The sequence below is a fragment of the Desarmillaria tabescens genome (genome assembly GCF_030435595.1).
Source record: "Desarmillaria tabescens strain CCBAS 213 chromosome Unknown EV420scaffold_27, whole genome shotgun sequence".
Taxonomy (NCBI): Eukaryota; Fungi; Basidiomycota; class Agaricomycetes; order Agaricales; family Physalacriaceae; genus Desarmillaria; species Desarmillaria tabescens.
Window position 1 is genome coordinate 399,528 of NW_026848326.1, and position 23,991 is coordinate 423,518.

At 47.0% G+C, this 23,991-nt stretch overlaps 7 protein-coding genes across 7 annotated transcripts; 4 read left to right on the forward strand and 3 right to left on the reverse strand.

The window, feature by feature from the left end:
- EV420DRAFT_1311104 (laccase lcc5) lies at nucleotides 1-2,737 on the reverse strand (the record flags this gene model as incomplete). The annotated part of the gene is made up of 21 exons (XM_060468572.1): nucleotides 1-167; nucleotides 222-283; nucleotides 336-359; nucleotides 412-560; nucleotides 618-638; nucleotides 690-872; nucleotides 929-988; nucleotides 1,041-1,061; nucleotides 1,120-1,265; nucleotides 1,321-1,351; nucleotides 1,406-1,425; nucleotides 1,477-1,544; nucleotides 1,598-1,666; nucleotides 1,720-1,776; nucleotides 1,830-1,865; nucleotides 1,920-1,983; nucleotides 2,033-2,119; nucleotides 2,176-2,260; nucleotides 2,312-2,374; nucleotides 2,425-2,493; nucleotides 2,546-2,737. 21 exons carry the CDS (start codon nucleotides 2,735-2,737, stop codon nucleotides 112-114), a joined length of 1,563 nt encoding a protein of 520 aa, XP_060328610.1. The 3' UTR covers nucleotides 1-111.
- A 4,441-nt stretch (nucleotides 2,738-7,178) lies between these two features.
- EV420DRAFT_605840 (uncharacterized protein) lies at nucleotides 7,179-8,989 on the forward strand. The gene is made up of 5 exons (XM_060482773.1): nucleotides 7,179-7,292; nucleotides 7,346-7,420; nucleotides 7,471-8,251; nucleotides 8,300-8,650; nucleotides 8,709-8,989. The coding sequence occupies exons 1-5, from the start codon at nucleotides 7,278-7,280 to the stop codon at nucleotides 8,738-8,740; spliced, it is 1,254 nt and encodes a 417-aa protein (XP_060328611.1). The 5' UTR covers nucleotides 7,179-7,277; the 3' UTR covers nucleotides 8,741-8,989.
- A 1,513-nt stretch (nucleotides 8,990-10,502) lies between these two features.
- Nucleotides 10,503-12,342, forward strand: EV420DRAFT_605893 (uncharacterized protein). Its single transcript, XM_060482774.1, has 6 exons — nucleotides 10,503-10,622; nucleotides 10,675-10,733; nucleotides 10,784-11,558; nucleotides 11,613-11,744; nucleotides 11,793-11,990; nucleotides 12,051-12,342. Exons 1-6 carry the CDS (start codon nucleotides 10,583-10,585, stop codon nucleotides 12,080-12,082), a joined length of 1,236 nt encoding a protein of 411 aa, XP_060328612.1. The 5' UTR covers nucleotides 10,503-10,582; the 3' UTR covers nucleotides 12,083-12,342.
- Nucleotides 12,343-14,647: 2,305 nt separating this feature from the next.
- Nucleotides 14,648-16,499, forward strand: EV420DRAFT_605909 (uncharacterized protein). The gene is made up of 5 exons (XM_060482775.1): nucleotides 14,648-14,957; nucleotides 15,011-15,098; nucleotides 15,149-15,911; nucleotides 15,966-16,337; nucleotides 16,394-16,499. The coding sequence occupies exons 2-5, from the start codon at nucleotides 15,066-15,068 to the stop codon at nucleotides 16,423-16,425; spliced, it is 1,200 nt and encodes a 399-aa protein (XP_060328613.1). The 5' UTR covers nucleotides 14,648-14,957; nucleotides 15,011-15,065; the 3' UTR covers nucleotides 16,426-16,499.
- A 2,863-nt stretch (nucleotides 16,500-19,362) lies between these two features.
- EV420DRAFT_605949 (uncharacterized protein) lies at nucleotides 19,363-20,290 on the reverse strand. The gene is made up of 2 exons (XM_060482776.1): nucleotides 19,495-20,290; nucleotides 19,363-19,429 (listed from the first exon to the last, which is right to left on the reverse strand). The coding sequence occupies exon 1, from the start codon at nucleotides 20,119-20,121 to the stop codon at nucleotides 19,546-19,548; it is 576 nt and encodes a 191-aa protein (XP_060328614.1). The 5' UTR covers nucleotides 20,122-20,290; the 3' UTR covers nucleotides 19,363-19,429; nucleotides 19,495-19,545.
- Nucleotides 20,095-20,726, reverse strand: EV420DRAFT_605977 (uncharacterized protein). The gene has a single exon (XM_060482777.1). It carries the CDS (start codon nucleotides 20,662-20,664, stop codon nucleotides 20,248-20,250), a length of 417 nt encoding a protein of 138 aa, XP_060328615.1. The 5' UTR covers nucleotides 20,665-20,726; the 3' UTR covers nucleotides 20,095-20,247.
- A 694-nt stretch (nucleotides 20,727-21,420) lies between these two features.
- On the forward strand, nucleotides 21,421-23,223 carry EV420DRAFT_606008 (uncharacterized protein). The gene is made up of 5 exons (XM_060482778.1): nucleotides 21,421-21,554; nucleotides 21,601-21,690; nucleotides 21,741-22,515; nucleotides 22,570-22,951; nucleotides 23,004-23,223. Exons 1-5 carry the CDS (start codon nucleotides 21,540-21,542, stop codon nucleotides 23,068-23,070), a joined length of 1,329 nt encoding a protein of 442 aa, XP_060328616.1. The 5' UTR covers nucleotides 21,421-21,539; the 3' UTR covers nucleotides 23,071-23,223.
- The last annotated feature ends 768 nt before the right edge of the window (nucleotides 23,224-23,991 follow it).

A 23,991-nucleotide genomic window follows, 5' to 3' on the forward strand; every position in this document is an offset into this window, starting at 1 on the left:
GTAATCATATCAATGTGAGAAACAGCAGTGGTTAAAGATCAGTGACAAAAAAAAAAGTTCAAGAATTCAATAAATTCACGTATGACATTCCCACCTGCCGCGGGAAGCATCCTAAAGAGCATCTTGGAGCGTGGCATTGTATTTGGGACAGAGCTTATCCCATTGATCTTCGGGGTTCGTAGGTCAGGATAATACCAGGACACAAGAGGAAGAGGACATACCGGTAGGGTGGATGGTAGAGTTCCACCTTTCCGCAGCCTCAGCAAAAACAATTGCGAATCCACTATCAGAGATGTCATTAGAAGCTCAGCAGACCTGGGAAAGTGAATACGCACGCATCCAAGTGCCATTCAATATGGCTACAGAGAGATGTTAGCTCATTATCGATCTACAGTCGTAAAAGACACTGACCAATGAAGGAACCACGGTCCAGGGTTGTCGGTGGTGAACCGAATCGTAACATTGTCACCCGCACCACCGATGTTTACTACGTCCCTTCTCACAGGATTCTCGTAGTTGTACACATGACTACCGGCGCTTCGGACGACATCAAAGTTGTGCTAATCATAATAAATTTTTGAGATGGAGAAACTAACAATATTTATATGAAAACGTACGCCGTGCAAATGTAACGGATGCTAGTATTAATGAGATCAGACGACATAGTCCATAAGTATGAAAAGACTCACCCCTCCCCCAGGGACACCTCCCGGCATAGAAATTTCAACCGTGGAATGTAATGGAAGAGAGTAAACGGAGCCATTGGGAAGCAGGTCATGAGGACCCTGTGCACCGCTTAAAATCTGCAAAAGAACCGGAACCGGCGGGGGAATAAACGAGATGCCGTTAACTGTGAACCTTCCGGTGCCTGCCTGTATGACTACAATCAGAAACGATGATGAGATGAGGGGGAGGAGAGAAGACATACAGGAAAATCGAAGGCTAGGTTAAGCGCAACGTCGACACCTCCGGGTTCAGGGGATCCGGGCTACTGAAGGTCAGACCATGGATAAGTGTCAGTGAAGGTATATGGAACGTACTGCTCCAGGATTCTCGAGGGGCTTCCAGGAGACGTTCGTCAGTTTTGGTGAAAATCTTGGGCAAAATTAAAGGACTTACCACCAGCTGGGTTTCATTCATTCTCAGTACACTGGTGAAATTCATGGAAGCAGGTTCTTCATCAGCGGCACCATCGTATCGAAGGATGGCAGAGTTGATACCACCTTCGAAACCCGCCTGCCCGACACTGGTATTGGCATGGATCCCTTACGATATCAGTGTCAAGGAATGGTCTATGGTGGTTGAAAAGGAGAGACGTACAGTAGTTTCCAATCTCTTGGTTCGCGTTCAACTAGGACATATATCAGCAACTCCATGAAGCTTCCAAAAAGAAGCTAAAACGTACAACAAACGAGTATCGTTGAGCTAAAGAGCGGTTAGTTCGCGTTCATTTCTAGAAGACAGTGAAGAACATACCGGCAAAGATCTGAATTTCATCTACAGTGTATGGAACATGGTTCACACCATCAACTTCGATAATTGTCCTGGGCATCACCGGTAAATAAAAGAATCATCGAAAAAAGAGTGTAGTAATCACATCGTGTGGTTAGCAATAGTGAAATTGAACGCCGCATCGCACCCAACGTTGATCATTCGAATGCGATACCTACATCGTACTCGTCAGAGGAACATGGAAGGACGCACAGGGAAGACACGTACCGTGTTCCCTTCTTGACCTTCACAACAGCTAAATCACTTGTAGCGTTTCCACTCCACCTAAGTTACCAATTAATGTCCTCTGCCAGACGCTGAACGTGAAATTAACATACCGTCCCAAGCCATTGATAAGTGTAGAATCCGGAGTGCTACGAGTTGATTATCAGACATGTTCACATAATATAACAGAAAAATAAGATTACGGAAAAGTTAAATTTGCCGCGGTTGTATGGTACCAGTCCGACAACGTCAAGATGCTAGTACTCTCTGTGGCGGAGTCATTATACGGTACAAGCAATAAGGCGCGTCATCATACCATCATCAACATCATACAGGTGGGCATGTGGATCGTGGGGGTCGTAGATGATTAAAGGCCCACGAAGCCCGTCACAGTATTGAGTAGCTAGAGCGATCAATATCATCTTCCGGGACAAGTGTAATAAAGAAGAAAATTCCTACCCAAATGAGAGTGGTACCAGTACGTTCCAGCTTGGTTGGCAGAATCAAAAGTGTAGAGAAAAGAATCTCCTGTCACGATAGGGCACTGTGTTTTGATTAGTAACGATGGTCACTGGTAGAAATCACTCGATACTACCTGGCTTACGAAAGCGGGACCGTCGGCCCACGCAGTTCCCTTCTGGAAAAGGCCATGCCAGTGCTAGAGTAAGGCATGAGATGAGGAGATGTAGCAGGAGAGAACCAACGTACGATAGATGTGCTTTGTAGATACGTATTGTTGTCGAGTTCGTTGACGACGTTGATTCGGAATTTATCGCCCTGAACACAACACTCGTAAATGGCATCATGGAAGGACGGATAAGAGAGCAACCTTGTTTCCTCTGATGAGCGTGCGATCTATTTGTGAGTTCGCCAATGCGGCATAGCGTTGAACGCCATCGGGACTGACTTTCCCGTTGGAGACGACGAGGTCGCCCACAGGACCGATAGTTCCCTGTCGTTGTCCGCAAGAGCTAGGGAGAACGAGGGCAAGAGCCAGCAGGGAAAAGAGATAGAAGGCCATGTCGACTTGTAGAGCAAGACAGACCTCCGAACTCACTTTATATCTGTGTTGAAACGTATACGAGTGCCAAGACTCGGATGAGAGCTTTCCACAGAATCTATTGAACAAGCTAGGATATCATGTTCGTGACAACTAGCGCCTGTGACATTTAGAGATCCGTTGATAAACATGAGAAACATATTACTGTTGTACCTCACTAGACCTCACAGTCGATACGGTCTGCATAAAATTGCCTCAAGTAGGTCACGACAAAAGGGGCTGATCTGAAGTAATTGTATAACGCATGGATTAATTAAGAGCTGTTCGCGCTAGAGGCACTGTCGTCATTAGTCATGTAGAAAGGTACAGAGCTATGAGATGATGTCCGTACCTTTACAGTGAGCACGAAACAAGTTCATTGGTGGTCATCAGAGCCAAATTGACGTCATGAGTGTTGATACTAGTTGAGCTAAGTTCTTCCAGAATCATAATCTGAAGACTGTAAACAAAGCCATTAGGAAGAGATTTATTCCGAGACATACACGTATCCCTGCAGCGTTTATGTTCTCACATTGAGGTGGAATGGATCTTCAAGGTGTAGGTTCCCATGAGAGCTTCTAGTGACCGGCACGGATGCTAGGAGCACGCGTTTATCGCTCCGGCAACTAAAAAATTAGATTACACCAGAACAAATCGAGAAATAGACCTGGACGAGCGCTCGTGCAGCTGTTCTAGATGTGAAGGTAGGAGGATTTAAGCCTCTGGAGCAACACGGCCGGGTGAAATATGCGAAAACCATTGAGGTATCAATGCTTAAATCCGAAACGTTCAATGTTACGCGTGCACTTTAAACATACCGATCAAGAGAAGCTTGGCATCATCCACATGTGTGCGTAGAGTACACTGGTGGCACCGTTCTCAATTGAAAGCTAGTGTACGCCCTCTACACTGGTCCAATCGCACAATAGCATGGACATGTTAAAACCTGCACCTCACCCTGTTAGAAGTCAGTAGAGGCGACTTTAGAAATAGGCGTACATGAACTTACTATGAAAATTTAAAAATCGTCTCAGGGAGGAGTAGCTGCACAACTTCAATCAAAGCTGAACGTTGAACCCCCTCATGGTAGGCTCTTCGGCCAAACCGCTACTCCAGGTTTGAGTTCCAGCCGAGGCGTCAAGATCCAGACTTTAGCGGGATCATTGGTCTAGAAGATCCGTATAAGTGTAGCAAGTGAGTAATACTGGACTCGGTATGAGAAACATCAGGGTACCATGATAATGCCGCGAACTTCGGCCTTCATTGATCAGCAATTCTTGGCAAAGCAGACATGGCAGTGGGACATCACATTTTGAACAAATCATACGAGTCTAGTTTGATGAAATGTATTGGGTTGAAACCTGTAAAAGCCGAGAAGGGAAGGACGTGCGTCGGTGCCGTCGCGTAAGGAGACAAAAAGGAGGCGTTGTTTGTTCTTATTTCCTGATCAATGGAGACGCGTCACTTATGTAAGCAAACGCGCTTGTCCTCACCGATCTGCCCCGGTCAGACAATGGAAGTGCTTGCAGCTTTAAGTTTTCGTTTATTCCCGGGGTAACTGCTAACAAAGCACAGTATATCTCTAGCGAACTTCAAAATAGTACACCACCGACAGAGCGAGATTCAGTAGAATGGGGCCTTGTATCTGTGTCTGTCCTCCGAAAAGGACAGTAAGATGAATAAGACTCATTCACTTGACTGATATCGGGTATGTACCGGAGTTACATCCATCAAAATGGAGATACTACCGCATGCTTAACGATCTAGAATGTCATGATTCAAGGTCCTCGTCGGCCCCAGCAGCTATGCATGGCACAAGGGAAATGCAATGTTTACATATCCATCTTGAGTGATATCTTTGTCACAATGATGCCTTCATCATGAACTGTAAGCGCTTTCGTGTCGTCCGGATGACTCTTTCCGATTCTTACGGACATTGAAAGGCATGCATAGCATTCATACCTATTAAATGCACGGTGTTTTTATGCCGCAACCCAACGAGAGAGCATCTCGGAGGAAGGAGGGATGTGCTGAAAGTAAGCGCCTTTTTAACGTCTTGTTTATTCATCGTAAAACATTTCATAGGACCGTATCAATACCGACCTCCTTTTTGCGCCAGGATATGGGAAGGATGTACTATCCGTATGTCAGGGCAAGCCACTGTCGTTTATATCTTATACAGAAACTAATGGTGCGACGATAACCCCTAGGACGCTCTACTGCCCTCGCTCATAGTCCATGAAAAGGGACGATGAAATGTTCCGATGCAAAGAACTCTGTGCGATTACATCCCTCGAACCAGAATGTACAGAATGCCTGTGGACGTGCTCGCGAGTCAGTACAGCTATCTGTCATGGAATTTCCAGACCATGAGCAGATTATGTGCAGATCTCCTGTAGCTCTAGCAATTTCTCCGCAAGATTTTACAGGAAAAGGTGAAGTTATTCCCCATATTTTCATTACCCGTACTAATTACACTCTGTAGACACACCTGGCGAGCATGCCGTGAAGTAATTGGAACCCATTGGTACAGCAAGCCCAGACGTCGGTCTACTAGTGGGTATACGCATCGCAAGAACCATGTTATTCTTAAATCCTGGACTCCAGCCGAACGTCACCATAATCAAATGCCACACCTATGGCGCATACACTTTAGTCCCTTCACTGCAGCCACATTCTTGGAGCTTTACACGCGCGATGTCTATTAGTACCTCCAATTCGCAGATGGATAGTACTCATCGGGAGAAAAATCGGAGGATCACAGCGGTTCGGATAGCTGAGATCAGGTTCTCTTCTCCCCCTGCCATCAAAGTAAGTAATTACCACGCTCACGCAATGCCAGATATCCTCTTATTCCCATGAATTGGTCGACGGCATCATCGACGAGCTCTATAAAGACTAGCCAGGCGGTGTAGGCCATTCACGAAGCGTTCTCAAGTCCTGCCGTCTAGTCTGTAAACTCTCCATTCCCAGAACTATACAGCCTCTCCTGCGGCACATTACAATCAGCTCGAAATTTGGATCGCCAGCGTAAAGAATTATTTGCGCTATGACATTCCTCCTGGCACGTTTCCTTCCCGACAACCCTAACCATTGTTTGGACTGTTCGCCATCCTCTGGTGCATACGATGTCTACCAGGTCCGATTTTCATGCTGTACTTCGCATCATTTCTAATCTCAAGGAAATCAAACGCTCTGTGATGGACTGGAGATCGTTATCTCAGAGATTCATTGATTCTCTCGCGTCCCGTTCCTTCCGAACCATCACCACACTTCACTAATTCCACCCCTTTCTATTCCTTCCTATCTCACTGGCCCGACCTTTATCAGATCTCTGACTCTATGACAACTATCAATAACAACGACTTCCCATCGTTCAGCGCTTATTTCGATGCTTCTTATCGACCACGCATCGCCAGGGTGTCTCTATGAAACGAGGCAGATACCAGAGATCGCATTATCACCCACTCTCGCCCCGCTGAATTTGTCCAGGCTGCGTGTTCTCTACGTGTTGCTAGAAGAGGAACCTCACGGCGCTTAATGGATTTGATATTCATTCGCTTGAAGTCTCACAATTTCGAATGCAACCAGTAGGTATTACGTGTTCGTTTTCTCCGGGATGACCGGACTTGCCGATGATATCTCTACAGACTGATTCGATAATTTTCCATTCAACACTTGAAATCTACCGTGATATAGTATTACACTAGTCGCGTGATTCAAGCATCTTTCACTGGTGGATCAAGCATGTCAGGAGCTACCCTGCTGTGCACCGCTCTAGTGTGTAATTCCTCTTTCACGGGTCCACATGCAGTGTTCGAGCGGAGGCGGACTACACTGCTTGCAGAGTCCTTGACGATAGCCTGTCTCGCACATCCGTCCGCTCATTCATGGTTGACATTTTCGTCAGCAAGGCGTCTCTGCGTCTCTCATTGAAGATCCCGTAATGAGATTTCGGTCGAAGGTGCTATCGAGCGAAGTCTTCCAACTTTGATGAGTCGCAAGGTTTCCAAGTTCAAATTATGTGCGATGGTATGCAAGCTGTTTGTTAATTGAGTTGCGTCAACTGAATTTCCCTAGATTTCGTAGATAATAAAGTGTCTAATCAACTAACCGGGTCAGAGTCAGAGCCCCATATCCGTTAGCGCGAGTTCGAGTTGTATTCAAGTATTTTCTTGTTTACCGCCATGATGCTAATCTATATTTGTTGCGTTGAACTTGATGAAGTCCCTCAATATCCGTGGCCTATCTTGTGAGTCGACACTTTCATGATTCCTGTCGGCGGAGTCTGCTTTCGGTCAACACATGGCATAGCCTAGGATCATCAAGCTTCGAGTGCGGCCCGGTTGCTTGGTCACCACGTGTACTTTAGGGCAGGGCTTGTTCCAACGAAAAACAAATTTACCACTATCGTCTGTATCTGCCCGCGCCTATCACTACTTCTTTCTTGGACCTAGCGTGACATTCATCATAAGCATTGTCTGAATCTGATACTCAAGGCTTCCTCTTCCATATTAGAACGATGCAACATATGGCCGTAGGTCTCGTTTTATTCTTTTGATATGCTATGTATAACATGGCATTATCCAGGATGTCCAACCGGCAGCACCCGATCTATCGTTACAGATAGTGGAAAGTACTTATCGTGCTAACACAACCAAAGAGGTAACTATGTTCTTGGTGAACGATATTCCTATTGCTTCTCTGCTCTCCAGACGACTTTCAACTCCCTTCCACAAGAACACGTTGACGCCATCATCGACGAGATACACAATGACTCTGACCTAGGGACCGCCCGCCGTACCCTCAAATCCTGTGCCCTCGTCAGCCGGATATTCGTCCGCAGAACTCGAAAGCACCTATTCGGCCATCTCAGCATTCGGTCGATTCGCGAGTGTCAAAGATTCCTTGCCTGCCCCCAAGTCCATTCATTCACCACATCCCTCACCATTATCTTTCAGCGTCGGTATCCCAATGATGAAGGATATCCCATAATGCCAACTCTAACAGCGCTTCCTTCTCTTGTTGACGCGCTTCATAACGTCAATACTATCAAGCTCTGCGGGATGGACTGGAAATCCCTATCTCAGCGATTCGTTGACTCCCTGGCATCACGTTCCTTCGCCTCCGTCACTCTTATTCTCACACGTTTTCCCGATTCCAAAGCTCTCTACTCATTCCTATCCCACTCACCCAACCTCCGCCAGTTCTCCTGCTTCGGGACGACCATCGATAATGGCGACAATTCTCCGTTCAGCGCTAGTTTCGATGCTTCTCATCGGCCGCGTATCACTGAGCTGCGTCTCCGGAAAATGAATCAGATACCAGATATGCTGTTGTCGCCTGCTCTCTCCTCTGTGAATCTGCAGAGCCTGCGTATTCTTGAAGTGGTCATAGACGGAATTGGCGAATTTGATCAAGCGCGGCGACTGATGAACCTGACTGTGCATTCTCTCGAGGTTCTTCGCGTCTCTTATTTAATGAAACGACCAGCAGGTATTACGTCCTCTTCGGGATGATCACCCGCTGATGATATCTTCGCAGATCCGTCCGATTATCTCCCCATTGAACGCTTGCAAAAGTTGCAATCTATCATAATCGACATACGTCTTTATGGCTTAGGTATCTTCCAGTGGTGGATTGAACATTTCGAGAGGTACCCGACTATGCAGTGCTCTTGCGTACACCTCTTTGTTGTTGACACATTAGCAGACGGCGCTGATTGGAAGAGATTGGATACTGCTCTGTCTCGGACTTCCATCCGCTCGCTTGTTGTTACTGTCTTCATGACATCAGCCTCGACGCAATCCATGATAAAATCTGCCATCGAAAAAAATCTTCCTATTTTGATGAGTTGCCAGATTGCGCGTGTTCAGCCGGCAATGCACAACTTTCGTATGCGAGCTATTCATATTGCTGAATGTGACAACTGACTGATTCCTGCCTTTCATAGATGTTCTAGTCGGAAATTTTAATACAGACTAAGGGAATATGTTGAGCCTTACCTTGTGTCTGAGTATTCGCATATGTATCTATACTTTTCCAAGAGGATTCAAGAAGGGATCGGCAATACGGGCTGGACCTTTACGCCGTGTCCATGTTGAATCCACGTTGCACAACGCCTTTCTCACTTGAACATTAACCATCACCTGAAGTAGCAGTAGAGTGCGAAACTCACCCCCACTGTGTAAAGATCAACTTTGTCTGTCGCTTGTTCCAAAATAGTGAGCGGTGTCTTCGGGGCATATAAGGATTAGGCACCTTCTGATGTTCCAGACTTTACTAGTTGCTATTACTCATGGAGAAGCTGGCGACACAAATGATGCATCAATCGCATTATGCGTCATCTTAGCCATGACGATTCAGCACCCAGACTGTGATGATCTTCCGCTGATTCCTATCAACTTGTGCGCCGACGATGTGCTACTAATTTTGAGCAGCATGGATGTCTTGTGCTCTTTGCGAAAGAGCGAGGGCTAGGTTGACCCTAACCGCGATGATGACGGAAGGAAGTAGAAGTGCAGGGTCATGTCAAGCTGTCTGCGCTGGCTCTTCCTTGAAATCACGAGACGATATGCATTATTGCAGTTTCTGTATTGTCTCTTCAGCATAGCTCTTTGATAGTATCCATTCCTGACCAAGCTCAAATCTTCCACCGTTGAGGATCGTAACCAGGAAGAAAACGCTCCTAGCTGTGGGCAACAGACATTTTCATCTTAAAATGATTGAGATCCATCGTCCTGTCGAACGAGGCGAATGCCGGCTATATATACCCTTTAGGCGTATCATAAGAATGGCTCAACGGAAACTCACGTTCTCAACGCGTTGCATTAATATCTGTGGCGAAATTTCCAACTGAACTCTATTTCTCTGCATTGGTAAAGTTATACGCACCTCTCCCTACTAGCCACACAGCACTTTCTCAAACACATCGTCAATATCAGAAGCTGTCATGTTATCATGCCGCCGTCCAAGTTCACGCCTTCTCTTGAAGAATTGGTAAGCGGTGATCGTATATAATTGAGTAGAGAATATTTAATGAGATTCATAGCCTGGTATTCCAAACTGACTATCCCCCTCAACCCCCACCAAATCGTCTGGTCGTCCAACTAGGACGTCTTGTCGGTTTCCATCCTGTTCCTTCCTGGACGGAGCTCCTACGACCATGGACGCCTTCTCGAGACCGAGCTCTCCGTATATCATTAACACTAGCAGTCATCGGTTGACGAATTTGATACCTTGCTTTGGCGGTTGTCAAAGAGGGTCTTCAACTTCAAATATATATTCAACCAGCAGTACATTTATATTAAGTAGACTGGAGATTGTTATCTGAGATTCATTGATTCTCTAACATCTCAGATTCCAGGGCTTTCTATTCCTTCCTATCTCCCTCGCCAGACCTTTGTCAGATCTATGACCATCGATCGCGACCAACCCCTGTTCAGTGCTAATTTGGATACCTCTTGTCGACCACGCATCACTCTGTCTTTCCGTAAAATGCAAGTAAAATGATGCAGATCCCAGAGATAATCTTGTCGCCCCTGCTGAATTTGTCCAGACTGCGTGGTCCCTACGTGCTGCTACATGCGGAACACCCCTTTGATCTGGCGCTTAACAGACCTGCCGTTCAACACAATGTAGGGAATCCGGCCCGGTCCACCCCATGACCGCTTGTACTTTAGGGCAGGGTTCATACCATTTACTCAAACTGAAATTCTACCGCACACGCCTATCATTCCATTTCTCCCTCTTGGACCTAGCGATAAGGACACAGAATAAGCGCACTCTAAATCTGATACTCAAGGCCGCCAGTGCCATCTCAGAACAATGCAACGCATGACCGTATGTCTCGTTCTAGGGCTCTTATGTATGACATGACATTCTCCAGGAAGCCATAAGGAACTTAATCCAAATGGCAGCACCCGGTTTATCTGTCCAGATAGCGAAATATGCTTATCTTTCTAACACTACCAGCAAGGTAACTACATTCATGATGAACGATATTCTTATCGCTGATCTGCTCTCTAGATATACTCCCTCCCGCAAGAACTCATTGACGCCATCATCGATGAGATATATAACAACTCCGACACAAAGACCGCACGGCGCATCCTCAAATCGTGCAGCCTCATCAGCAGGATCTTCCTCCGCAGAGCACGAGAGCACCTATTCCGCCACATCACGATTCGGTCGATCTCTGAGTGTCAAAAATTCCTTACCCTCTTCCGAGTCCACTCGTTCACCACATCCCTCACCATCATATTCCAGAGTCCTTGGCCCCACGTTAGAGGCTACGAAACGATATCCACCTTAACGGAGCTTCCTTCACTTATTGACGTGCTCCACAACGTCAATACTATCAAGCTCTGCGGGATGGACTGGAAATCCATATCTCAGCGATTCATTGATTCCCTGGCATCACGGCCCTTCGTGTCCATCACCCTTATGCACACGCATTTTCCCGATTCCAACGCTTTCTACTCTTTCCTATCTCACTCACCCAATCTGAGTCAGTTCTCCTGCTTCAAAACGACCATCGATAGTAATGATCGTCCTCCCTTCGGCGCTGGTTTCGATGCTTCTCATCGGCCGCGTATCACCGAGCTGTCTCTCCGTAAAATGAGTCAGATACCAGCTATACTGTCAACACCTGCTCTCTCCCCTGTCAATCTGGGCCGACTGCGTGTTCTTGACGTATTCCTAGAGGAAGCTGGCCAGTTTGATCAGGCGCGTCGACTGATGAACCTGACTGCGCATTCTCTCGAGGTTCTTCGCGTCTCTCAATTGTTAACACGACCAGCAGGTATTACATGCTCTCTTTCTTCGGGACGAACATCAGCTGATGATATCCTTCCAGATCGGTCCCAGTATCTCCCCATTGAACGCTTGAAATCTATCGTCATCGAGACAAATGATTCTCGCCTAAGGCAAGATGTCTTCGACTGGTGGATCGAACATTTTGAGAGGTCCCCAACTATGCAATGCTCTTGTGTGCACCTCTTTGTCTGCGTAGCCAAATGTCAACTTAGCACAGTAGTGGACTACACTGGTTGGAAGAGATTGGATATTGCTCTATCTCGCACCTCCCTCCGCTCGCTCGCTGTCACTGTCTTCATGATAAGTGCCAAGACACTATTTTCGAAACATTCCCACATCAAATCCGTTATTGAGGAAAATCTCCCTATTTTGATTAGCCGCGGGATTGCGCGCGTTCATGTTGATTTGTACAAGAAACGTAAGCGAGCTGTTTATATATATATATACTCAACTGACTGGCTCCTCCTGGCTTTCGTAGCAGCTGTAGGAGGAAATTTTCTTATACACTAAGGAAAGACATTGAGCCATATCTTGCGTCTGAGTGTTATGGATATCCGTAGTTAGAGCCCGCACTTGCCCTTTCGGATATCGGCCCGATCCACCACGCAGATTCTCTCTCCTTCGTCGCTACTTTCTACGTACTTCTTTTTCTTTCTTTAACTCTCTGGTTACTTCTAAATACTAAAACAACTAGCATATTCTATATATACTTCGAGAACTCCAGTAGATAGAATCATCCAAATTATCACTGAGTTTTTTACTCATTTCAAGTGAATCTAAGTTAGTGAGAAGGTTACGCTGAATGCTTGTCTTCGCTCTTTCGGATCCTTTCTCGATAAAAGAACTCGTTTCCTATTGATCTTGTGCACAAGTACTATCGTAGCTATATTCTACGTGACGTATTGTTAGCTAGATCATAACACTGAGTATACGTGTTGGAACTGTATCGCTACTTCCAAGAGAGGGAATAGGGAATTGCTAGGGATAGTCGCGGATGTAGCTACGGGCAAGCGAGAAACTACAGATCTCGTACATCCTATTTTATTCTCGTAACAATAAAGTTCCAGGAAGGATCGGCAATCCGGGCCGGACATTTAGGGTACCGGTATCCATGTTGAATCCACGTTGCACAACGCCTTTCTCACTTGAACCATCACTTGAAGTAGCAGCAGAGTGACCGGCTCGCTCCAGCTCACCCCCACTGTGTAAAGATCAACTTCGTCTCTCGCTTGTTCCAAAATAGTGCGCGGTGTCTTCGGAACATATAAGGATTAGGCGCCCTCTGATGCTTGAGACTGTACTATTACTCATGGAGAAGCTGGCGACACAAATTATGCATCAATCGCATTGTGCGTCATTTTAGCCAAGCACCGAGGTCGTAAGGATCCTCCACTGATTTCTATCAACATGTGCGGCGAATCGTTCAAATAAAAATTTTACCATTATTGTCTGTATCTACCCACGCTTATCATTTCATTTTTCCTTTTTGGATCTAGCGGGAAGACCACAACATAAGCGCGTTCTGAAGATACTCAAGACTGCCATATTAGACCGATGCAACATATGACCGCGCGTCGTGCATTCAAAGAGATGAAGAACGACACAAGCCTTCCGGCTCTTCCACAGCCTTCTTTTCTCACAACGTTAGTTCAGTCGATTACTTTTATTCCCTCGCCGCATACGATGTCCACCAGAACGGATTTCCCTTCTCGACGTCACATATAATCGAAATCAAGCTCTCTGGGATGGACTGAAGATTGTTATCTCAGAGATTTATTGATTCTCGCATCGCATTCTTTCCGATCCATCACCCTAGAGCACAATCATTTCCTGATTCTAACCCTTCCTATCTCGCTCGCCCAAATCTCCTGCTTCATGATGACCATCAATAACAACGACCGTCCGTCATTCAGCGCTTATTTCGATGCTTCTTGTCGACCATGCATTACCGATCTGTTTCTCCATAAAACGAGGCAGACACCGGAGATCGTTCTGTCACTCACTTCTCTCTTGACTGAAGTCGTTCAGGCTGCGTGTTCTTTACGTGTTTCTAGAGGAGGAACACCACGGCGCTTATCATGCACCCGCTTGAGGTCTCACACTTTCAAACGCCCATTACGTGTCCGCTTTCTCCGGGATGGTCACCTGCTGATGATATCTCGACAGACCGGTCCGAGTATCTTTCTATTCAAAACTCGAAACAAAGTATCTTCGATTGGTGGATCGGGCATATCGAGAGCTACCCTGTCATGCGATGCTCTTCCTCATCTACGCATCCAGATACAACTTTCGAGCCGAGACGAACTACGCTGCCTGAAGGGACCTTGATTGTATTCTGTCCCGCACCTCGTTCGCTGTTGATATCTCCGCCACCAGGTCCTCAGTCATTGAAGAGCCCTCAAACCAGATTTCACCCCCCACTCGCTATCTTCCTGCCTTGATGAGTCCCATGGTTTCCGCGTTCAAATTGACATGTACAATGGTATGCGAGCTGTTTCGTGCTGTCGACTGACATTCCTTGGCTTTCCTAGATAATTGATGAAACTCTCTCGGCAACTAACCGGGTCAGAGATGGAGCCACTGTGCAAATTACACACGGGTTCGAGTAACTTCATTTCGATCCTACCCTCTCATGCACACACTCCACTGATCCTATATGTCTCGCCTGACCTTTATCAGATCTTCTACTTCATGAATCGACAACAATAGCCACCCTCCGTTCAGCGTTAATTTTGATACTTCTCATCAGCTACACATCACCGATCTGTCTCTCCGCAAAATGGGGACCCTGCCGAATTTTCCCAGACTGCGTGTTCTCGTAGAGGGGGAATACCACTTTGATCTGGCATTGCGCTTAATGGACTTGACTATGCAATCCCTCGACGTCTCACAATTTCAAGCGCCGCCAGTCACTTTTCCCTGGACGATCACCCACCGATGATGTCTCGATAGACCAGTCATCGGTCCGAGTGTTTCCCATTCAATGCTTGAAAGATATCTCCATCGGGGTCACGGATTATAACCTTGGTGGTATTAATTTACGTATTGAGCTCAGTGAATCGGGCATTTCGAGATCTATTCCATTATATTACCTGCACTTCCTCCAATCTACATCTGTTTGGTCGACCTTGACATTATGCCTCAATCTCTGTGTGTCGATACCTTTATTGTTCCTGTTGGCAAGGAGAACCGATTATGCAAGCAGTTCAACACAGCCTGTCGCTCTTTCACCACGTGCACTTTAGGGCAGGCAAGTTCGTCCCATTTACTCAAACTAAAATTTTCCCATACTTGTCTGCATCTGCCTGGACCTTTTTCCCTCTTGAACCTACAAGAAGACCACAAAATAAGTTCGCTCGCCCAAAGCTGCCATCTTGGAATGGCGGTGCGTCTCATTCTAGAGTTCTTTCGTACTATGTATAACATGATATTCTCCAGGATCATGCTGTAATTCAAATGGCAGCACCAGATCTCTCGTTACAGATATCTGAAAATGCTTATCGTGCTAACACTATCAACAAACAAGGTAACTACATTCATGGTGAATGATATTCCTATCGCTGATCTGCTGTCGAGATATACTCCCTTCCACAAGAACTCATTGACGCCATCATCGACGAGATACATAACGACTCTGACCCAAAGACCGTCCAGCGCACCCTGAAATTGTGCAACCTCATCGGCAGGATCTTTGTCCGCAGAACACGAGAGCACCTATTCCGCCACATCACGATTCGGTCGATTCCCGAATGTCAAAAACTCCTTGCCCTATCCCAAGTCCACTCATTGACCACATCCCTCAGCATCATATTCCAGAGTCCTGTGCCCGGCGGCAGAGGCTGTCAAACAATATCCACTTTGACCGAGCTTCCTTCTCTTATTGATGTGCTCCATAACGTCAATACCATCAGGCTCTGCGATGTGGACTGGAAATCCCTATCTCAGCGATTCATTGATTCCCTGGCATCGCGGTCCTTCGTGTCCATCACCCTTATGTACACACATTTTCCCGATTCCAACGCTTTCTACTCTTTCCTATCTCACTCACCCAACCTCCGCCAGTTCTCCTGTTTCAAGACGACCATCGATAGCAATGATCGTCCTCCCTTCGGCGCTTCTCATCGGCCATGTATCACCGAGCTGTCTCTCCGGAAAATGTATCAGATACCAGCTATGCTATTGTCGCCTGCCCTCTCCCCTATGAATCTGCAGAGCCTGCGAGTTCTCGACGTGTTCCTAGACGAAGTTGGCCAATTTGAGCAGGCGCATCGACTGATGAACCTAACTGCGCATTCTCTCGAAGTTCTTCGCGTCTCTCAATTGTTAACACGACCAGAAGGTATTGTGTGCCATCTTTCTTCGGGACGAACATTAGCTGATGATATCCTTACAGATCGATTGCAGTATCTCCCCATTGAACGTTTGAAGTCTATCATGATTGAGACATATGATTTTCACCTAGCTGTCTTCGACTGGTGGATCGAACATTTCGAGAAGCACCCAGCCATGCAATGCTCTTGTATGCACCTCTTTGTCTGCGTACTCACCAATCAGGTTCGCACATTAGCAAACTACGCTGGTTGGAAGAGATTGGATATCGCTCTATCTCGGACTTCCATCCGCTCGCTTGTTGTTATACTCTTCGCGACAAGTGATATAATACTATTCAAGAAGCAAAACGCAATGAAATCTGCAGTCGAGGACAATCTCCCTATCTTGATGAGCCGTAGGATCGCGCGTGTTCATGTCGATTTGTACAAGAAGCGTAAGCGAGCTATTTGTATATATACTCACCTGACTGACTCCTCCCGGCTTTCGTAGCAGCTGTAGGCGGAAATTTCCTTCTAAACTAAGGGACAATGTTGAGTATTATATTGCGTCTCAGTATTCGCATATGTATCTATAAATTTCTGAGAGGATCCAAAGGGTTCGGCAATCTGGGCCGGACCTTTAGTTTAACCACATCCACGTTGAATCCACGTTGCACAACACCTTTCTCACTTACCCCATCAACAGCAGAGTGCCTAAATCATCCCGGCTCACCGCCCACCGTGCGAAGTTCAGCTTCAACGACTCTTGCTTGTTCCAAGTATGCGCGGCGTCCTCGGAACATAGAAGGATTAGGCGCCCTTTGATGCTCGAGGCTTTAGTATTACTCATGGAGGCGTTGGCGACACAAATGATGCAATATCAACTGCATTGATCGTGCGCCCAGACCGTGAGGATCTCCCTCTGATTTCTATCGGTTTGTGAGGCGAGTCGTTGGAACGAAATTTTTACCACTATTGCCTGTATCTACCCGCGCCTATCATTTCATTTTTCCCTCTTGGACTTAGCGAGAAGACCACAACATAAGCGCGTTCTGACGATAGGCCGTGCGTGTTACATTCACAGAGAGGAATTACTCTTATTCCCTCGCCGGAATTGCAAGGGTATGTCTATATGTCCCTCCAGCTTTTCATTTAACAAGAATAGCATAAGTCATAGCTTCGAAACTCTTCGTGAGGCGGGTCTTAGCAGGTCCTGCCCACTCCGATGACTCGTAGCAGGAAGGCACGGCGGCGGGCCTCAATGATAGGCATTTCGAAGCTCAGATCCAGAGTTCTCCAAGCTCCGTCCAGCTAGCGAATGAATGCTGCTGTAACTACATGTAAGGAGAGAACAACAAACGGACCGTAATGCTACCAATTTTGAGCAGCATGGACATCTTGTGCTCTTCACCGAAGAGCGAAGGCTAGGTTGTCCCTAGCTACGACGGTGATGGAAAGAAGTAAAAATACAGGTTCGTGTCAAGTTGTCGGCGCCGGCTCGTCCTTGAAATAGCAAGACGACATGCATTATTGCAGGCTCTGGATTGTTTCTTCAGCGTAGCTCTTTGATAGTATCCATTCCTTGCAGAGCTCCGGTCTTCCAACGTTAAGGAAAGAAAACGCTCCCAGCTCCCACTTGTGGGCATACGGACATTGTTCATCTTAAAATGATTGCGACGATCGTCCTGTCGAACGAGGCGAATGTACGCTACATGTACCCTTTGGCTGAGTTACGGTGAGACAGCATTGGTCTTGGTGGAGGTAAATAACCGGGGTCCGAACAAGGAACGGCCCGGAAGGCATCAGCAGAAGCCGCCGGCAACTCTGTTGATCTCCTACCACCACCACGTTCGCGATTTCGACGCGCCATACAGCAATAGAAATGCCGCCAGTCGTGGATTGTGCTGTCTTCAGCCTCCCGACGCGACATTCATGAATCCTCGTTACGCTTCTCTCCTCGATGGCGGTTGGCCGCCGTACCCCGAATGCGACAAGGCTGCGTAGAATTTTGGAACCATCGAAGAATGGGAGCCTATCCTGCCGAGACTTCTGAGATGATTCACTCGACCTGCGAGCATCACTATATCATGGTGCGACATCCACCTCTGTCTTATTAACACGCACGTATTATTATTTCATATTAGACATGTATCGCTTCGAGGAAGAACTGAGCAGTTGTATGACTGTGAGCTACATTTACCTCGGTTTCTGTTGTACCACGACCGTGACGTTTGTCTGTAGGGGAAAGGCTTGTTATCGGACAAATTCTCAGATTTAAACGACATCGTCAAACCGGAAGGTGTCTTGGTGCGCCAGTTCCTTTTATTCTGTTTCTTGAGTTAACCCGTTTTCAACACTTCAGAGTCCTCCTGTAATGTATCTTGCTGCAGGAAAGTCCGGAACCTTGAAAGATATTAGCGAATTTAGGTGCTCCTCGCCGGTACGTAGTATTCATTCTGCTATCTAAGCAATATCTGACTAAGGGTTTAGGCCCAGGAGCCAAGGGACTGGCAGTGCATCGATGTTACGCCGCGGACTGTGCGCTCTCGCGTCGAAGAGTTGCTGCAGAACCCGTGCTTGCCGCATATATGCAGGTCCATGGTTCGATCTTGGGGTGACCGTGAGAGACGCGTGTCCTTGGCAGATATAGGGTGCTCTCGAACCGGCCTGAGAACATTATGCTGCACTGAAAACCGCTTCATCATGATAGAGATGGTACGTGTACCATTTTCTGCGCTTCCACACTTGTGCTGACCTCTTGCAGCCCACGAAGCAGTCGTCGAATGATCGCCAGCCATGACAACCTCGCTGGTAGCCGAACGATTTCTGATTATGACGAACGGTAAGTAGATTCCTTCGCCTGTTTATGTAGATGCTAACCGAAACATGTTGCGTAGGTTTACACGCTGTCATGCTCTAGTGGGAGAGAGAAGTATACCAGATGATGAGACTGGAAAGCAAACCAATACCTGTATCTATTTCGCTCTTCGTATGACCTCTGATCCAACCTCTTGCGCAGTATAATGGCTCATACCTTTCCATCCACGAAGCCTTTGATATGTATGCCGCTTTATGGCGTCTTCAGTTCCAGTTCAACTGGGATAACCGTCATTGGAACTTCCTCTTGCTTTCAGCCTAAGTACGAACGTGATGATACCATTGTTGGTATTGCCTCTGATGCGCGACTAAGTACAGAAAGTCTCTAAGCTGGTCATAGTGATACTGTGTATCGCATACGGTCAAAGACTTGCACGGATCTGTCATCCGGGAAGGCCAAATTAAGGCTCCGAGCCCTCGCGTTGTCCTCTCACGATCCTTGACTCTGTCCGGGTCGTCCGCCTGATCTTCCAAGCGTTGCTCCATCGAGCACCAGCAAAGAACGCTGTTAGAAGGTACCGCAATCTGGTCTTATCGCCGCTCAAATTTCGCTAGGTCCGACCTTCCGGAGCAAGTATAAATTCACGGTACCTCCGTTGTTCGAATGACTCATTCCTATTATCAACAGCGTTCTAACAATCGCCCGCAAATCTCAATACATGATTTGAAGCTAAGAACAGATAGAGCTTTTGGTGAGCTATCATTTGAGTTCCATTGCAGTAGCTAACAACATACACAGGAACAGTGCGACCACTACCCATGGCAAAAGTCCGTCTTGGACCAAGTTTAGAGTGGAACCCCGAACCCCGAAGATCTCTGCCTAGGTGGATGGTCAACGAATTCGGAAATGCGCAGGGACGTGACAGTAGGGAGAGTGATCTGCGGGAGTTCTGATGGATCAAAGGAGGTATGAGTTAGGCTTGCAATCTGTAATAGCTTCAGAGCCGTGAACTTCTTGAGGCCGTCCCATTGATTTCTGTTCGGGGAATTGCAGTCATAGGTTTCGATGCGGGACCAAGGAAGAGGGAGTGAATCACAAGTTTCATGACTCATTATGCTGACAAACCGCAGAGAAGGTGCCGTCTGGAATGTATTGACTGGAGTGTCGACATCATCCTGATTTGTAGGCATTGCCGTACCAAACAGGACTTGGAGGCGGCTAAATGAAGTACCGGACAGCACTCGCAGGCAAGGCCGGGGGATATAAACTATGAGCTTTCTCCACCGTGGTGCACTGAGATCGAGCAAAGCAAATGTAGGATGGTCAGACAAAGACATCGTTGGCGATACTAACGCCACGAATAGATCCATGTCCTTGGATCTTTCAAGCAAAAGGGCGACTTTTGTCATGACAGCTCTCATACTGAGTGCTCCATACTTTCTGAAGTCAAGTCTAATACATGTCCACAAGCGTGGATGTGAGAGGGAGATATATTTCCATGTTCTGCAGACATGAGAACTCGCCCATGGTCCCCAGCGAGGATGAAGTTAATCGCAGCCAGGGCCTGGTGATTCAGAAATCATTTCATCCCAATTAGGCACGCAATGTGCGAAAATTTCTTTTAGAACGTCCGGCGGCATTGAACGTATGGAATGAAGAATCGTTTTAGCATCGTCAAAGTCAGATTCGACGACTTGTCGTTTCTGAATAAGGGAGTCGAGCGTCTGGCGCATTTCAAAGATCTGTTGGTCCAGATTTGCTAGAGTAGCAGGCGCTTCATCGACCAGTAAGTGTAAAGCCATTTTTTCAGCTTCAACGAGCGGGTCGTTGCAACGTAAGAGATCTTTGATTCTGCCGTGAGATAGTGGCACTGGAGAGGCTTTGAAGGGAACGGAATAAACATCGGGCAGGATGGAAACATCATTACACGTACGAGAGGGAGTGGATTCTGAGTGGAGTGACATCTATACGGCAGAAAGAAAGTCAGAAATGTAGTAGGCAGTATTTTACAACTGACTCAACGAACGTTTGGATTTGAGAATGAAATACCGCTTCCCCACCAGTAAAACTGAAGCGTTGACTGCTGGGGTGGCGACGCTGGATAGCGGTGAAAATATCTGAACGAAAGTGATTGGCTTGATGAAAGCTCTGGGAGAAAGGGGAACGAATTTCACTTTCGAAATGGACGCCAACACCACGTGACCTTGCGTTGTTAGCGGTCATCGGCTGACGACTTTGATACCTTGCTTTAGCGGTTGTCCAAGAGGGTCTTCAACTTCAAATATATATTAAACTAGCAGTACCTTTATATCAAGTAGACTCGTGAGTATGGAAAGGGTTGTAGATTGTTATCTCAGAGATTCATTGATTCTTTAACATCTCAGACTCCAGCGCTTTCTATTCCTTCCTATCTTGTTCGCCAGACCTTTGTCAGATCCCTGACCATCGGTAACCACGACCATCCCCCGTTCAGTGCCAACTTGGATGCCTCTCGTCGACCACCCATCACCAATCTGTCTCCGTAAAATGATGCAGATCCCAGATATAATCTTGTCGTCCCTGCTGAATTTGTCCAGACTGCATGTTCCCTACGTGCTGCTACATGCAGAACACCCCTTTGATCTGGCGCTTAACAGACCTGCCGTTCAATGTAGGGAATCCGGCCCGGTCCACCCATGACCGCGTGCACTTTAGGGCAGGGTTCGTACCATTTACTCAAACTAAAATTCTACCACACGTGCCTATCATTCCATTTCCCCCCCCTGGACCTAATGACAAGGACACAGAATAAGCGCACTCTAAATCTGATACTCAAGGTTGCCAGTTCCATCTTAGTACGATGGAACGCATGATCGTATGTCTCGTTCTAGGGCTCTTATATTTGACATGACATTTTCCAGGAAGCCATAAGGAACTTAATCCAAATGGCAGCACCCAGTATATCTGTCCAGATAGCTGAATATGCTTATCCTTCTAACACCACCGGCAAGGTAACTACATTCATGATGAACGATATTCTTATCGCTGATCTGCTCTCGAGATATACTCCCTTCCTCAGGAACTCATTAACGCCATCATCGATGAGATCCACAGCGATCCGGACCCAAAGACCGCCCGGCGCACCCTCAAATCGTGCGGCCTCATCAGCAGGATCTTCCTCCGCAGAACACGAGAGCACCTATTCCGCCACATCACGATTCGGTCGATCCCTGAGTGTCAGGAACTTCTTGCCCTCTCCCAAGTCCACTCGTTCACCACATCCCTCACCATCATATTCCAGAGTCGTCGGCCCCACGTTAGAGGCTATGAAATGATATCCACCCTAACGGAGCTTCCTTCTCTTATTGACGCACTCCACAACCTCAATACCATCAAGCTTTGCGGGATGGACTGGAAATCTGTATCTCAGCGATTCATCGATTCCTTAGCATCGAGTTCCTTCATGTCCATCACCCTTATGCATACACATTTTCCCGATTCCAATGCTTTCTATTCTTTCCTATCTCACTCACCCAACCTGCGTCAGTTGTCCTGCTTCAAAACGACCATCGATAGCAGTGATCGTCCTCCATTCCGCGCTAATTTCGATGTTTCTCATCGGCCGCGTATCACCGAGCTGTCTCTCCGTGAAATGAATCAGATAACAGCTATGCTGTCGACACCTGCTCTCTCCCCTGTGAATTTAAGCGGACTGCGTGTTCTTGACGTGTTCCTAGAGGAAGTTGGCCAATTTGATCAGGCGCATCGACTGATGAACCTAACTGCGCATTCTCTCGAGGTTCTTCGCGTCTCTCAATTATTAACACGACCAGCAGGTATTACGTGCTCTCTTTCTTCGGGACGAACATCTGCTGATGATATCCTTACAGATCGGTCCCAGTATTTCCCCATTGATCGTTTGAAATCCATCATGATCGAGACATGTGATTCTTGCCTAGTTGTCTTCAACTGGTGGATCGAACATTTCGAGAAGTACCCGGCTATGCAATGTTCTTCTATGCACCTCTTTGTCTGCGTACTCACAAACCCGGTTCGCACATTAGCAGACTACGCTGGTTGGAAGAGACTGGATATCGCTCTATCTCGGACTTCCATCCGCTCGCTTCAAGTTGTTGTTACTCTCGTCGCTACGAGTAATACAATACTAGCATCGGAGCATTCCGCGATGAAATCCGCCGTTGAGGAAAATCTTCCTATCTTGATGAGCCGGGGGATCGTGCGCGTTCATGTTGATTTTTACAAGAAACATAAGTGAGCTATTTATATATATACTCAACTGACTGACCCCTCCTGGCTTTCGTAGCAGCTGTAGGCGGAAATTTCCTTCTAGACTAAGGGACGATGTTGAGCGTTATCTTGCGTCTGAGTAATCGCGTATTTTCTGAGAGGATCCAAAGGATTAGGCAATCTGGGCTGGTCCTTTAGCTTAACCACATCCACGTTGAATCCACTTTGCACAACACCTTTCTCACTTACCTCATCCACAGCAGAGTGCCCAAGTCTTCCCGGCTCACTGCCCGCTGTGTGAAGTTCAGCTTCGTCTCTCACTTGTTCTCAAGTAGCGCGCGGCGTCCTCGGTGCATCTAAGGATTAGGCGCCCTCCGATGCTCGAGACATTACTATTACTCACGGAGAAGCTGGCGACACAAATGATGCATCAATCGCATTGTGCGTCATGTTAGCCAAGCACCCAGGTCGTAAGGATCCTCCGCTGATTTCCATCAACATGTGCGGCGAATCGTTCCAACGAAAATTTTACCATTATTGTTTGTATCTGCCCGTGCCTATCAGTTCATTTTTCCCTCTTGGATCTAGCGAGAAGACCACAACATAAGCGTGTTGTGAAGATACTCAAGACTGTCATCTTAGACCGCTGCACTATATGACCGTGCGTCGTGCATTCAAAGAGATGAAGAACGACACAAGCCTTCCGGCCCTTCCACAGCCTTCTTTTCTCACAACGTTAGTTCAGTCGATTACTTTTATTCCCTCGCCGGAATTGTAAGGGCATGTTTATATATATCTCTCCAGTTTTTCATCTAACAAGAATAGTGTAGGTCATTGCTTCGAAGCTCGTGAGGCGCGTGTTAGCGGGTCCTGCCGACTCAGATGACTCATGGCAGAAAGGCATGATGGCGGGCTTCAATGAGAGTCGTTCCGAAGCGCAGACTCAGAGTTCTCCGATGATCTTCGGGACCAGTCCCTTTCGAATTCGGAACCGAAAAAAATCAACTGCGAGTTTTTGAATTGGCTACACTGCAGTATATAGCATTTATGTAGGAAAGAGGGCC